A 14,923-nucleotide genomic window follows, 5' to 3' on the forward strand; every position below is an offset into this window, starting at 1 on the left:
TGAGGCAGTAACGCTAACCATTACACCGTCTGTGCTGCCCATTTTGACTATTCCCTCAATTCCCTCAAAAATTAAAGTTACATTTTAATTTTTCCCAACAATACTATTCGTTTTTCTTTGAGCGTACCCCAAAAAGAGTCTTCTTTCTTTTTCTCTTTATTCATATCCATAACATTTGCTAAGCAATACATTTGTAATGAATATAGTTGCTATTAGATAAAGGGTGCTATTCAGTTAGCCCGAGGTGAAAAAGGGAGGTAGGGAGGCTATTAAATTAGGCTCCCTTTTTCACCTGATACCTTTAACAACCATTAAATTTACATGTTAACACACACAATACGGGAGAAGTTAATGGATTTGTGCGTTAACAGGGTCCGTGGCACCCTTAACCACTTAGTTATTGAGTGTTTTTTTTCACTGCCTGTGCCGTGGTGAAAAAAAGATTACAGATAAGTGTTGCCAACGTCATCTCTTTCGAGCTAATTGAATAGCCCTAGGGGATCAATTATCCCGCGGTAAATTACACCAGCTAATTGATTTCCCCAAAAAATGTTTAGGCATCACTATATGTAAACTAAATGCGCTATATTTAATTTTTATTTTTTTTTAAATGACGAGTGAATATATGTTACTCACATATTACAGTTTTTAAGAAAAATGTAAAATTGACACATTATAGTCCGCATGTGCTTTTTTTTCCATTTTAAAGTGATAGGTTCCATTCAGCGTTTCTAGTCTCCAAATTTATAGTATCCTTGCTTTTATCCTTTTATTGTCAACTCTTTTCAAACCGGTGAAGGAAGATTTAATTCAAATTAAATTGAACACCAAAAGGGCCACCAAGGGACTGATTTTGAGTCGCATGCGGACACTATTGCATCTTTTGCTAAAGTCGTAGCCGATTTCCCCAATTCTGAGATGCCCTCTTGCGGTGGTGCAAATCCATCTCTGTGCGTCTTTTAGATGCTACATTGGTGCGCCATTGGACGCACCATCGAAAACTTGTACCAGTTCTATGGCAGGTACAGTTTCTCCGTCTGAGTATGGCGTCCTGTGTGAGCGGTTGTGTGTCTTTTAGATGCAGTGGCTATCGGCAATGTGCCCACGTTTACCTAGCCACCTCCCATGCACACCCACCAAATTCCACACTCTCTGCGTACTAATTTGTTGATATTCTATGTCTCCATGCGATAGCAATTGGGAGGCATGTGCAGTGTGATTCTGAACCATGCGCCGTACTTAGCACAAACTTAGCGGAGTCTACTTTACTAATTCTCATTCCTTCATTACATCGCAGTTATGCTAATACATGCAGTTTACAGACCTGCCATCAAGCAATACAATGCTGTATTAGGCATTTAGTTCTAAAATATAAAGTTTTGAAGGATGATTGTCTTGTATATCATTGTTTGTTGGGTTTCAAACAGGCAATATGATATAAATTATTTTCTATGTTCATCGTTTTACATCTTGACATGAGCTTAATGTAGAAACGACCAAAGGAGTTTTTTAGTACAATTCTTTTATAGTTTGTAAAATATTTTAGATAGGAACCCCTATAAATATATAAATGTGGATGAAAAAACACATTAGTATATTACAAAATATTGGATTTAAACACAAATCTGTGAACCTGAGCATAGGCCAGTTTCTTATTTGCTTTTGTTTTTCTGTTAAGGAAAATCACTTAAGGAAATGGAACAGACTCTGTCAGCCCTAAGTATCAAAAATGGTTGTAAAGTAATGCTAATTGGAAAGAAGGTAATATTTTATTTGTTTGCTTTAAATTGTGCATGCCTCTAACATCTTTCACAGACATGTTAAAAAATGCATATTAAAAATGTACACAAATGTATCCTTTTTAGCAAAGTAATGCATCAATTTAGTTTTGTTATAATTTATACTGCAGCCAACAAGCAAATGTCAAAACTATGTCCTCAGTAATATCTAATTGATATATACATTTCTAACACTATTATTCAATGTTGTACTTGCTGATAGGTTAGTTCAGGCCTCATACAAATTAGAAGGTGGTAGGGGATATCGTGTGAATTATTGTAACCTAATGGTGCGTACACACTGTGCGACCGTCAGTGATAACGCTATCGCTGAACGATCTCCCTGCACCTTCCCGGAGTACTGGATGATCAATATTGATCATCCAGCACACCACCAACGACGGGCCAGTTGATCGCTCGTCCCTATGTCACCTGGTCGACTCAGACTCTGTCTGTAAGCACGGAGGCAATGGACGATATAGTTATTGTCCATACGTGCCCGCTCATCGCAGGTCGTTGGTGTGATGGAAGGCACCTAATAATGCACGATATGATCGCTATTGTTCATATTGTGCATTCTTATTATACCGTGTGTATGCACCATTAGGCTTTATTTAGAGTGAGACAAGCGTTTTATGTCTTTTTTTTTTTTTTGGCTGCAAATTGAATATTTTTCTTTACTGTGTATGCACAAATGTTCGCATTATGTGTCTCCTTGCATATGCATGACCTGTGACTGCATATGACTAGGGGTGTGAACGAGGCTGGGATGGGCGTGCATACCTGGGCAATGGTCATGTACAGCGGGTAAAATAAGTATTGAACACATCAACATTTGTAAATATATTTGTAATGAGGCTATTGTAATGAAATTTTCACCAAATGTCAGCAACAACCCATGCAATCCACACATGCAAAGAAATCAAACCATAGATGTCCATAAATTCAGTTATGTGAAATGACACAGGGAAAAAGGTTTGAACACGCTTACTGAAATTTATTTAATACTTCGTACAAAAGCCTTTGTTGGTAATGACAGTTTCAAGACACCTCCTGTATGTATAAACTAGTCGCATGCATTGCTCAGGTGTGATTTTGGCCCATTCTTCCACACAAACAGTCTTCAAATCTTGAAGTTTCTGTGGGCCTCTTCTATGAACTCTGATCTTTAGTTCTTTCCATAGATTTTCAATTGAGTCAGGTGATTGGCTGGGCCATTCTAGCAGCTTTATTTTCTTTCTCTGAAACCAATTGAGAGTGTCCTTGGCTGTGTGTTTGGGATCATTGTCTTGCTGAAATGTCCACGCTCGTTTCATCTTCAGCATCCTGGTAGATGGCAGCAAATTTTTATCAAGAATGTCTCAGTACATTTCTTCTTTGGGTTCCATAGGGTCCACAGGAATTACCTTGGGATATATAGTTGGATAGCATCCAATGCACCAAACAGCAAATCTTTGGAGCTCCCAGCATGCACTGGTCCTCCTCCCTCAATCCCCCAGCCACAGGCATTCAGTTTTTTTTGTTTGGTGCACGGCAAGAACACCTGTTATAACAGCGGGACTGCTAGGCAGACCTAGGCTTTTTTTCATTTATGTTTTACCTTAAGTTTATGAAACTTCAGAGTTTAGCGGTACCAGCGCTGGTAATGATGCTGTACTGCGACTCAATCTACCTCAGCCGACGCCGAAACACCAGCACCGCTGTATGCCCTGAGATTCTCGGCAGGCCTCAGCATGGCTTAGCTGGCGGCCTAACGACGCTGAGGTCCGGGACTGCGGTCGGGTAACGGAAATCTCGGGTAAGGATTCCTCTCGGGGAATTAGGCGCAAAGCCGTCCCTAGCCTCTGGTGTTAAACGCATCAGAGGCCACTGCGGGTGAAGGTCGTCTAACGTTCCTCACTAAGGCGGCCGGGACCATATCGTCTGTTGCTGGGGACGGCTGGTAAGACGCACTAAAGTGCACTAGTCAATGTCTTGCTACCTTGTAGTTCAGCGTACCCGGCCGTCAAAATCGCAGCTTAGGGGAGATAAGGCGCGCACTGCCTGTTTGCGAAAACTGTCGGGTATATCATCACTGTGTTTCTCCTCATCACTTTGAAGGTGTGTGGGGTGTTACATGACAGTCACATTGCATTTATACTGTATACCTTATACATTTGTCATGTCTAAAGGTACAGGACAAGTAATGTAAGTCCTGTGCTGCAGGTTTGTCTGCGCAGGTGGTTAACTAGGATGGATTGTATAGTACCGTTGTAACAGCTACTTTGTCTCCGGTACACCTGCACCAGCACTAGAGCCACCTGTATGGCCGCTGGATCTCAGATTTTGTCGCACTTAATGGACAGAAGCCGCAGAAGATTGGGCTCCGGCTGCAGTGCCTCATGCTTCGAGATGTTAACAGCATTTGTGTCCTTCTATGTCTATGCCCCCCATGAATGCCTGTTGGTTTTATTTTACTACTCACTCTAGTCAGAGTATGCCGCTGTCTATAGCCTCTCCGCAAGCAGTTAGATCAGTAGCGGGGGACCAGGGGCATAGGGTTCGTCACCCATGGCCTTTAGAGTCTGACTCTGCCTCCTCATCAGACTTTGATACGGGGAGTAATGGCTCTGTCTTGGTGAAAGAAGACCATTAGTTCCTAGTGGACCTGTCTGTAAGAGCAAAGACTGTCCTCAGTACGGAGGAAGAGGAGGTGCTGACGAATCTCAGGTCTGAAGCATTTTTTATGCTATCAGGAATATAAACCTCTCAGTACCCATGTTGTTTAACCAGGGTAACAAATTAGATTTCCCCAAAGATGGTTATGTAACGCAGGAGCACTATACTATCCATTCCTGCAGTATCCTCTTTATAAGAGGTTACAGATAGAAGACTTAAGAGTTTTCATTAGCTAGAGCTACTACCAAACCAGCTGCGGCTGTAGCCTGGGTGGCCAGAGCTTTAGAGGATTGGGCAGAGTCTCTGGGAGTAACCAGAGATTAGCAGTTTTCTCTCAGTGGATGAGAGAGTAACTGTGTTTATAGGGAAAGCGTTTTCTGGCTTCCAGGGTCTTTGCAAGCTCAGGGCAGACTATAGACCACTATGGCTTGAGGATCTGGCAGGGCACAGCCCAAGAAATCTTGGTTGTCTAAGCGCCCTGCTTTCAAGTCAGATGGTCTACTATCTGATGGTGGTAAGTTCTGTGCTGCAGGCTTGTCTGAGCAGGTTGTTAACTAGGATGGATTGTGTAGTACTGTTGTAACAGCTACTTTGTCTCCGGTACACCTGCACCAGCACTAGAGCCACCTGTGTGGCCGCTTGGTCTCAGATTTTGTCGCACTTAGTGGACAAAAGCCTCAAGAGCACGGGCTCCGGCTGCAGTGCCTCATTCCATGAGGTGTTTACAGCATTAGTGTCCTTCTATGTAGATGCCTCCCATGAATTCCTGTTGTGTTTATTCTATTACTCACTCTAGTGAGTATGCTGCTGTCTACAGCCTCTCTGCAGGAGGTTAGATCAGTAGTGGCAGGCCGCCTCCTGGATGGAATGGAGGCCGACTTTTGCAGTTCACTCAGGCCTGGTATTAGACCACTACAGATGCCTGAGGGCGAGAGCGGGTTTCTCTGGGTTATACCATCTCGTTCCGGAGGCATCCTCCTCAGAGGTTTGTGGGCATGACCCTTCCTACAGATCCGGTCAGAGCCGCGGCCTACCGGGATTGGGGCCCTCCTGGGATCAGGAGTTGTAGTCCGTGTGATGTAACAGGGAAGGGCTTATTATTAATTTGAATCAAAAAAACCTAATGGGTCACACCGCCATATACTGCATCTAAAGTCAAAAGATTCATCAAGGTGCCCAAATTCTGTATGGAAACCCCAAGCTAGTTAATGGAGTGACTGTTCATCTCAGAGGAGTCAGGATACTGATATATCTAGACGACCTGATATTTGCAATCTCAGGAGATGTTACAATGTCATCTACAGATCTATTGTCTGCTTGCAGGCTAATCAATTGGGGAAAAAAGTTGTCACTTTTTCCAACTCAGCAAAGGGTGCACTCAGGGGCACTGCTGGACTCTCTGGGACAGAGGATTCGTCTACCAGAGGACAAGATTGTGCACACGATAGTGCTACAATCTACTTTGCAAGCAAACAGTGTCAGTTCACTCGACTATGCAGATGCTGGGTTCTATGGCAGCCACATTCGACATGGTGGCTTATGCCCAGTTCTACTCCAGGACCCTGCAAATCCCAGATGGGTTGCATCTCACCAGAGTCGCCTCTCCCTAGCCTGGTGGCTGGAGAAGACTCATTTGAACACCCGGAGTGGATACTCTTCACCACGGACGCAAGTCTGCGAGTATGGGGAGCGGTGACAGGTCATTGTACCTTTCAAGGAAGGGGGACGATACAGGAAAGTCACCTGCCAATAAATATATTGAAGCTTCGGGTAGTACTCAAGGCATTCATCTTTTCACAGAACCTTCTACAGGACAGGCCTGTCCAGATTTAGTCCGACAGTGTGACAGCAGTGGTCTACATAAACCAAGGAGGCACACGAAGTCCGGCAGCCGTGGAAGAAGTGGCAAGGATTCTGCTGTTCTGCAACTTCCATTTCTCCCACTGGTGGCACCGTGGGATTGGTCTTTGGTTCTCAAGGCACTGCAGACGCATCCCTTTGAACCCTTGGATAAGGTGGACTTGAGATGGCTGACGACAAAGACATTTTTTTCTCCTGGCTATCTCTTCAGTTCGCAGAGTGTCTGACTTGCCAGCACTGTCATGTTGCTCGCCATATTTGGTATTTCATCAAAATAGAGCTGTTCTCCGTACCCAGGCGGGCTACTTCCCTAAGGTTGTTTCCCGTTTTCATATAAATGAGGAAATTGTAGTCCTGGCCTTTAAGTATTCAGACCTGTCTACAGGTGAAGCTTCCCTGGATGTGGTTCGAGCTCTTCGTGTCTACGGGGAGCAAACCAGCTCCATCAGGGAATCTGATTCTCTCTGTGTTATATGGTTTTCACAAAAGAGGTTGACCAGCGAACAAGCAGACTTGGCTCACTGGCTCTATATGGCCATTTCTCAGGCCTATACACAGGCTGATCCCCCTGTTCCTAACAAGGGGACAGCACATTCCATTTGGTCCATGGGACCGTTATGGGTGGTAAGACAGGGCGCCTTTGCTGAATAGCTCCGCAAGGCAGCCACTTGGTCTTTCGTTAATGTTATCAAATTTATGCTTTTGATGCGTATGCCTCCCAGGATGCTTCTTTTGGGCAGCAGATTCTCCTATCTGCTCAGGGAACTGCTTCAGGACGTTCCAAGGTAATTCCTGTGGACCCTATTGAACCCGAACAAGAAATACAGAATTATGGTATAATATACCTTTTTGATGATTTTTTTTTCTTCAAGGTCCACAGGGCACCCACCCTGACGCACCTCAGATGGGATCTGTTCCTATGCTTTTTTGTCACAGATTCCCTCTTCGCTTGTTGAGTGTTTCCTTTGTACATGACACTTCCTTCTCCACTCTCCATCTCTTGCCACAAGGCTTGGTTACGAACTGAATGCCTGTTGGGGGCGGGGTATATAGGGAGGAGGACCAGTGCATGCTGGGAGCTCCAAAGCTTTGCTGTTTGGTGCATTGGATGCTATCCAACTATATATCCCAAGGTGTAATTCCTGTGGACCCTATGGACCTCGAAGAAAAAGAATAATCAAAAGGTATGTTTTACCATAATTCTGTATTTTTCCATTCATCCTTCCTTCAATTATATGAAGTATGTCAGTACCTATTGCTGAAAAACAGCCCCACACCATGATTTTCCCACCTCCAAACTTCACTTTTGGTATGGTGTTTATGGGGTGATGTTCAGTGCCAATTCTCCTCCAAACATGGTGTGTATTATAGCATCCAAAGAGTTACATTTTGGTCTCATCTGACCAGACTATATTCTCCCAGTATTTCACAGGCTTGTCCAAATGTTGTGCAGCAATCTTTCTTTAAACGAGCTTCAACACGCTTTTTCTTCAGCAGTGGAGTCTTATGTGGTGAGCGTGCATACAGGCCATGGCGGTTCAGTGCATTACTTATTGTTTTCTTTGAAACAATTGTACCTGCTAATTCCAGGTCTTTCTGAAGCTCTCCACAAGTGGTCCTTGTCTCTTGGATAAGTCTTCTGATTCTTTTCACTCCTCTACCAGAAATCTTGCAAGGAGCACCTGGTCGTGGCCGGTTTATGGTGAAATTATGTTCTTTCCACTTCCGGATTATGGCCCCAACAGTGCTCACTGGAACATTCAGAAGTTTTGAAATCCTTCTGTAACCAATGCCATCAGTATGCTTTCCAACAATGAGGTAGCAAAGGTTTTGAGACACCTTGGTAATGATGCACCTTTTTATAGGCTATCAGTTGGGACTGAACCAGCTTATATTAATTTGCACTGACAACGGGAAGGATTGTTTTCTAATTACTGATAGATTTCAGCTGGTGTCTTGGCTTTTCATGCCTTTTCCACCGTCCCAATATAATATAAAAAATATATATTTCTACTTCAGGGTCCCTATGGTATCCACAGGACACATTGGGGGTATAGGCAATGACGTCAGACATCGGGCACCACAGAGTTAAGTTTTCAGCCTCCCAGGATGCACTGGGGTCCCCCTCCTATACCCCGCCCCCGAGCCAAGGCAAATTAGTTTTGTTGGTGCCCGGCTCCTTTAACAGAGGAGGGCTGTTATGGCCCCTGAAGTTCTTTAAGGCAGCTGTGGCTGCACAAGATGAGCTATCAGTACTGACGTCTATGTTGTCGCTCCTCCACCCCGCCGGAACCGGACCACCGGTACTGATCCGGGGATGCTGGTGGGTGTCTGGGGTCAAAGCTAGCGGTGACCGCAGATTGCCTGGACTGGTCCCGGATTCAAGGGGGCAGGTAAGCGGCGGGGTCCTGCGAAGGGTCCCCGCCGATGTACACAGTCCTAAGTTCCCAGGCAGTGGGCTCCCTGGGGACTGGCTGCACGTGGAGCCAGGTATTAACCTGCACTTCCACTATACCCCAGGGACAGCGGGCTGCGGCTGAGCGGCAAAGTCCGGCGTCCTAGGGGTTAATTGCATACCAGAGGGGCGCGCCTTCCCTGTATACAGCCGGCGCCTTCCCCGCTGCACAGTGCCTCTCCATAGCGGTCTGGCTGCCTGTGTGAGCGCTCCTCCTCTGGGCCTGCCTCCTGTCTGCTCCTCGGTGGCCATTTCTAAGGAGAGCGCAAACGCTGCTGGACGCTGAATACCGGTGGCATCGTGGTCCAGGTCCCCCCGCATACCTCTCCTTCAATTAAGGTCGGTGTATGTACCGATTTCTGTCACTGCGCCTGGGCAGGAGCTGCCCTGGGCTTGTTTTACTAAGGCCTTACAACCCTTGTGGGCCAGCTGGCGATGCCCCCTGCGTTCCCCCAGATGGGGTTGTCACAGCTGTCGGTGTCGTCACCCATGCAGGGGTTACACAGACAGTTGATGGTACCCCAGTGTCTCCCGGTTTCACCCCCCCAGGTCTCACAGGAGCCTGCGTGGGTCAATTCCTTGTCCAATACGGTGCAACACCTGTCGGACGTTGTACAGGGGGACTCATCATTGCGGCCTTTAGTGACTCAGACGCCTCAGTATGATGAAGATGATGTGTCGTCTGATGACTGTGAAATTTTTGACTTTTCTGACCAGGAGCCCCTCCGTACTAAGGAGGCGGAGTCTAAGGTCTATATAGCTGGCCTTATACGGGCAGTCCGTACGGCCTTGGTTATTGAGGATGACTGTCCCGCCTGTGGCCAAATCCAAATTTGTCGCCTTTAAGGGTGATGCCACTGTATTTCCTCTATCTGGTCAGCTAGTGGATCATTTAGAGGAGGCATGGAAAAATCCGGGTAAACTGTACCAGCCTCAGAAACGTTTGCATACCCCTTTGCGGATAATTATTTCTCCAAGCGGGAATCTCCTCCGCAAGTAGATTCTAATGTAACACGCCTAGTGAGGAGTGCAACTTTGCCCATGCCCTCCATGTCCTCCTTAAAGGATGCTACAGATCGCAAGGTTGAAATATGCCTGAAATCCATTTATTCCCTTGCTGGAGGGGCGTCCAGACTGGCTATGGCCGTGTGTTGGGTGGCCAGAGCCAAGGAGCGCTGGGCTAAAAGTTTGGAGGCGTCTCTGGACCCTGCCCACTAACTCCGCCTGCTCCACAGAAGAGTCAATCTCAGAGACTCAGCCACGTACTTTAATGAGGCAGCCTTGGATATCGGTCTCCACACCTTCAGAATCTCCTCGGCAGCTGTGGCCGCTCGTCGCACCCTATGGTTGTGCTCTTTTAAAGCGGAAGCAGAATCCAGGAAGGTTTTGGAATGCTTGCCTTTTAATGGACAGGTCCTGTTTGGCCCTGATCTGGACAAGATAGTGGCCACTCTGGCAGCAGCTAAGTCTGCATGTCTGCCATCGGCTACAGTCCCATCGGGGTCTGGTACTTCATCCTTTTGGCCCTACAGGACCCAGGGTAAGTCCAAAGTGCAGTTCTTTCCGAGACAGGCCTGGCCTAAGAAGTCTACCAAGCCCAAGAAAAGGCTTGGAGTACAAGACGCCCCGCCCCCAAGTCGGACGATAAACCTTCGGCCTGACGGACCGGGCCTCCCTTTGGGGGATCCCAGAATGGGAGGCCGCCTGCTTCGGTTCGCCCAGTGTTTGGTGTCTGACTACCAAGGACACTTGGGTGCACGATGTGGTCTCTCAGGGGTATGCCCTCTCCTTCCGGTGCAGGCCCCCCAGCAGGTTTTTCACCTTCCGTCAGATCAGAACAGGCCTTCCGTCAGATCAGAACAAAGCCCTGGAACTACAGAAAGTGTTGCACTCTATGCTCCAGGCTGGAGTTATAGTGTCGGTTCCGTTCTCCCAGAGGGGCATGGGTTTCTATTCCAATCTTTTTCTGGTGCAGAAACCCAGTGGGTCTTACCGACCCAACCTCAAATCCCTCAACAAGTCCTTGAGGGTGCCTCGGTTCAGGATGTAGCACCTGCGTTCCATTATACTGGCGATGGAGCCTGGGGATTTCATGGAGTCGTTGGACATTCAAGATGCTTACCTGCATGTCCCCATTATCTTAACATATCAGCAATTCCTCGGGTTTGCAGTGCTCGACAAACATTTTCAGTTCCAGGCACTGCTCTTTGGTCTGGCAACAGCGCCTCCTGTCTTTACCAAAGTCATGGCGGTAATGGCAGCCCACCTGCGGATGCAGGACAACCTTCTGTTGTTAGCAGGGTCTCCAGCAGTCCTCCAGCTTCATCTGCAACTGACAATCTCCGTATTGCAGAATCACGGCTGGTTAATAAACTGGAAGAAATCCACCCTGGTTCCCTCGCAGGGGATGCTCCATCTCGGGGGCCCTGTTGGACTCTCAACAACATAGGATCTTTGTGACGGAGGAAAAGATCCTATGCATTACAGGCAAAGGTACGCAGTTGCCTTCAGAGCCGCCGAGTGTCTATTCACTCAGCGATGAGGTTACTGGGCTCTATGGTGTCGTTGTTCAACATGGTGGAATATGCCTAGTTTCACTCCAGACCTCTGCAGCAATTGATCCTCTCCAGATGGAATGGATTGCCCCATCGGATAAAAGATGCAGACCATGGTGCTTTCTCCGGAGGTTCGTCTGTCTTTGGCCTGGTGGTTGCAAACGACCCACCTGAATAGGGGACGTCCCTTTTGGGGTGGCAAGCTATGCCCTTTTAAAGACTGATGCCTGTCTCCGAGGCTGGGAAGCAGTCACGGGTCCACACTTGTTCCACGGCAGGTGGACCCCGGCAGAAGCTGCGCTTCCAATAAACATCTTGGAACTTTGCGCGGTATTCAATGCTCTTCAGCAAGCAAAACATGTTCTCCACAGAAAACCTGTGCAGGTACAATCGGACAACGCCACCACAGTGGCTTGCATAAACCGCCAAGGGGGAATCTGAAGTCGCGCAGTGCTGGCAGAGGTGTTCCGCATCCTGACTTGTGCAGAGGGCAATCTCCCTGCCATCTCAGCGGTGTTCATCCTGGGAGTCCTCAACTGGGAAGCAGACTTTCTCAGCCGTCAGGACGTGCATCTAGGAGAATGGTCTCTTCACCAGGAGGTGTTTCAACTCCTGGTGGACAAGTGGGGCCTTCCAGAGATGGACCTCATGGCCTCCCGACACAAGAACAAGCTGCCTGTGTACGGGTCAAGAACAAGGGACGCAGAGGCTCTTCTGGTAGACGCTCTGTCGGTCCGGTAGACCTTCCAGTTTGCATACCTCTTCCCTCCGTTCTCCCTTCTTCCTCGAGTGGTTTGAAAATTCAAGCAAGAAGGTGGCACGCTCCTGTTGATAGCTCTAGCGTGGCCAAGACGTCACAGGTATTCAGACCTTCGGAGTCTCTCCGTAGACACTCCGATACTGTTGCCTCTAGGTCCGGATCTGTTGTCACAGGGTCCTTGTCATTACCCGGACCTGAGTCATCTGTCTTTGACGGCCTGGCTGTTGAAACAGCCCTCTTTAAGGTCCAGGGTTTTTTCCAGCTCTGTAGTTAACACCATGCTAAGAGCTCAGAAGCCTACATCTGCAAGAATTTACCATCGAGTATGGCATACTTTCTTTGGTTGGGGTCGCCCTAGAGGCTATGATCCTCAGGTGTTCCGGATATCCAGAGTGTTGGCTTTCCTACAGACGGGCTTAGATCACGGTCTTCGCCTTGCTTCTCTGAAGGTGCAGTCTGATTTCAGCGTAGGATTGCTACTATTCCTGATGTCCGCACCTTTATGCAAGGTGTACTTCGTATTCAGCCTCCCTTTGTTCCACCAGTGGCTGCTTGGGATCTGGCTGTGGTCCTGAGGGCTCTCCAAGGACCGACGTTTGAACCACTGGGCTCAGTGGATTTAAAATGGCTTACAGCTAAGACTGTATTCCTTCTGGCCATTGCTTCGGCCAGAAGGGTCTCAGAATTGGGGGCTCTCTCATGTCGACCTCCCTATCTAATTTTTCATAGGAACAGGGGCGTGCTTCGCACTTGCCCTTATTTCCTCCCAAAAGTGGTACGAGGAACCAACGAGGAAATCATAGTGCCAGCCTTTAATTCACCAGACCTCTCGGTTGGTGAGGCCACCTTGGATGTGGTGCGGGCTCTAAGGATTTATGTTGACCGCACCAATTCTTTTAGGAAGTTCGACTCCTTGTTTGTCCTTTAAGGCTTCCGTAAGAAGGGTTGGCCTGCCACTAAGCATACTTTGGCAGGATGGATTCGCATGGCAATTTCGGAAGCTTATATTCATGATGGCCTTCCTGTTCCATCCTCTGTTAGGGCTCATTCCACTAGGTCTGTGGGTCCTTCGTGGGCAGCTCGACGTGGTGCCTCGGCTGTTCAGCTGTGCAAGGCTGCCACGTGGTCTTCTGTCCATACTTTTGTGAGGTATTATGCATTTGACACCTTTGCCTCTCAGGATGCTTCCTTCGGTCGGCGGATTCTCCTTTCAGCACAGGAGCGTCCCCAACCTTAAAGGATACTGTTTTGGGACATCCCCAAGGTATCCTGTGGAAACCCTATGGACCCTGAAGTGGAAAATATGAGAAATGGTAAGAACTTACCCTTGTTATCTCTATTTCTACGAAGTCTATAGGGTTCCACAGGACTCCCGCCCTGTCGCACCTGTACTGCAGATGGGCTTTCATCTAGTCACTGGCTTTTCCGTCTCCTTCTGGTGAGAATGTGATTTGTGTGTGTTCCAGATCTTCCTTCTCTTTCTTTCTTCTCCTCTGGCCTATGGCTTGTTACGTAACTGATTTGCCTTGACTCGGGGGTGGGATATAGGCGGGGGACCCCCAGTGCATCCTGGGAGGCTGAAAACTTAGCTCTGTGGTGCCCGATGTCTGACGTCATCGCCTATACCCCAATGGTATCCTGTGGAACCCTATGGACTTTGTAGAAATAGAGATAACAAGGGTAAGTTCTTACCATATCTCATATTTTTTATATTTTCCATTATCCAATTTATGACATTAAACTTCAAATTAGTCCAATTAGCCTAATTATTCAAGTATCCAAGGGGTTCTGAATCAAGTCCTGACATTTTTTAACTCAAAATAAGGATTTTCTCTGATTGTATTATCTATTAAAATATAAAGGATGCCAGTGTTGGCCTTCTCACCCACTCCCCTATTCCAGCAATATGCAGCCTCCTCCTCTTCCCCCATGCCAGCCACCTCACCGACTCCCCTTATTTATGCCAGCCTCAGCCTCTTCTTTCACTATCCTATTCCAGCAGCCTCCTTTCCGCTAATGCCAGCCTCCTCACCCACTCCCCTTATGCCAGCCTCAGCCTCCTCACCCACTTCTATATTCCAGCAGTATGCAGCCTCCTCTCCCTTCATGCCAGCCTCCACTCCCCTATACCAGCCTCATCCTCATCACCCAGTCCTCATTCCTGCAGCCTCCTCCTCTCCCGATACCAGCCTCCACATCCACTCCCCTTATGCCAGCTTCAGCCTCATCACCCACTTCCCTATTTCAGCAATATGCAGCATCCTCCTCTCCCTTCGTGCCTGCCTCCACACCCACTCCCCTATGCGTGACTCAGCCTCCTCACCACTTCCCTTATTCTTGCAGCATCCTCCACACCACTCATGTCAGCCTCCTCACACATTAACCCTCCCCTTATTCCAGTCTCTGCATACTCATTCACTCCCCTGTTCCAGCACATCCCCGTTCTCCCCTAATCTGCCACCTCACCCACTCCCCACAGCAGCCAGGCTCATCTCCCCAGACTCCGGTCTCCAAGTCCTCGCCTCAGTCTGGTCTCCGGTCAGGTGTTGGTGCCTATTTCTCTCAGGCCTGTCAGGCGCGTTGTCCTCCTGATGATGTGGCTTTCTGGGTATCTTTACCCATGGGAGCTGCATGGTTGGGCGTCCGGACCACAGTGCTCTTCATGGTGACCGCGTCTACCTCCCTCCTGTCTGTCCCGGTGGCTGCATGCCAGTTGCTGCTGCTGGGCTCCTCTACACTGCACAATGTCATGTGCGTGCAGAGAGCCAATCAAAGATCACCTGCTGTAGGCGGAACTGGGCTAATCATTCATAGCCGCATAGACTGAAAGCCGGCAGTCTCCTCCTGTTGGCAGCCG

General features: G+C 47.9%; 1 protein-coding gene across 3 annotated transcripts in view; it reads left to right on the top strand.

The window, feature by feature from the left end:
- The window catches only part of BAG1 (BAG cochaperone 1), a 149,765-nt gene that overhangs the window by 35,122 nt on the left and 99,720 nt on the right, over positions 1 to 14,923 (top strand). For all 3 annotated transcript variants that reach the window (XM_088442290.1, XM_088442291.1, XM_088442292.1), the window contains exon 3: positions 1,679 to 1,761. In XM_088442290.1, coding sequence (XP_088298416.1) covers positions 1,679 to 1,761 — 83 coding nt within the window. The remainder of the gene's footprint in view (positions 1 to 1,678; positions 1,762 to 14,923) is intronic.

The sequence above is a fragment of the Taudactylus pleione genome, unplaced genomic scaffold (assembly GCF_031769625.1).
Source record: "Taudactylus pleione unplaced genomic scaffold, aTauple2 ptg000309l, whole genome shotgun sequence".
Lineage (NCBI taxonomy): Eukaryota > Metazoa > Chordata > Amphibia > Anura > Myobatrachidae > Taudactylus > Taudactylus pleione.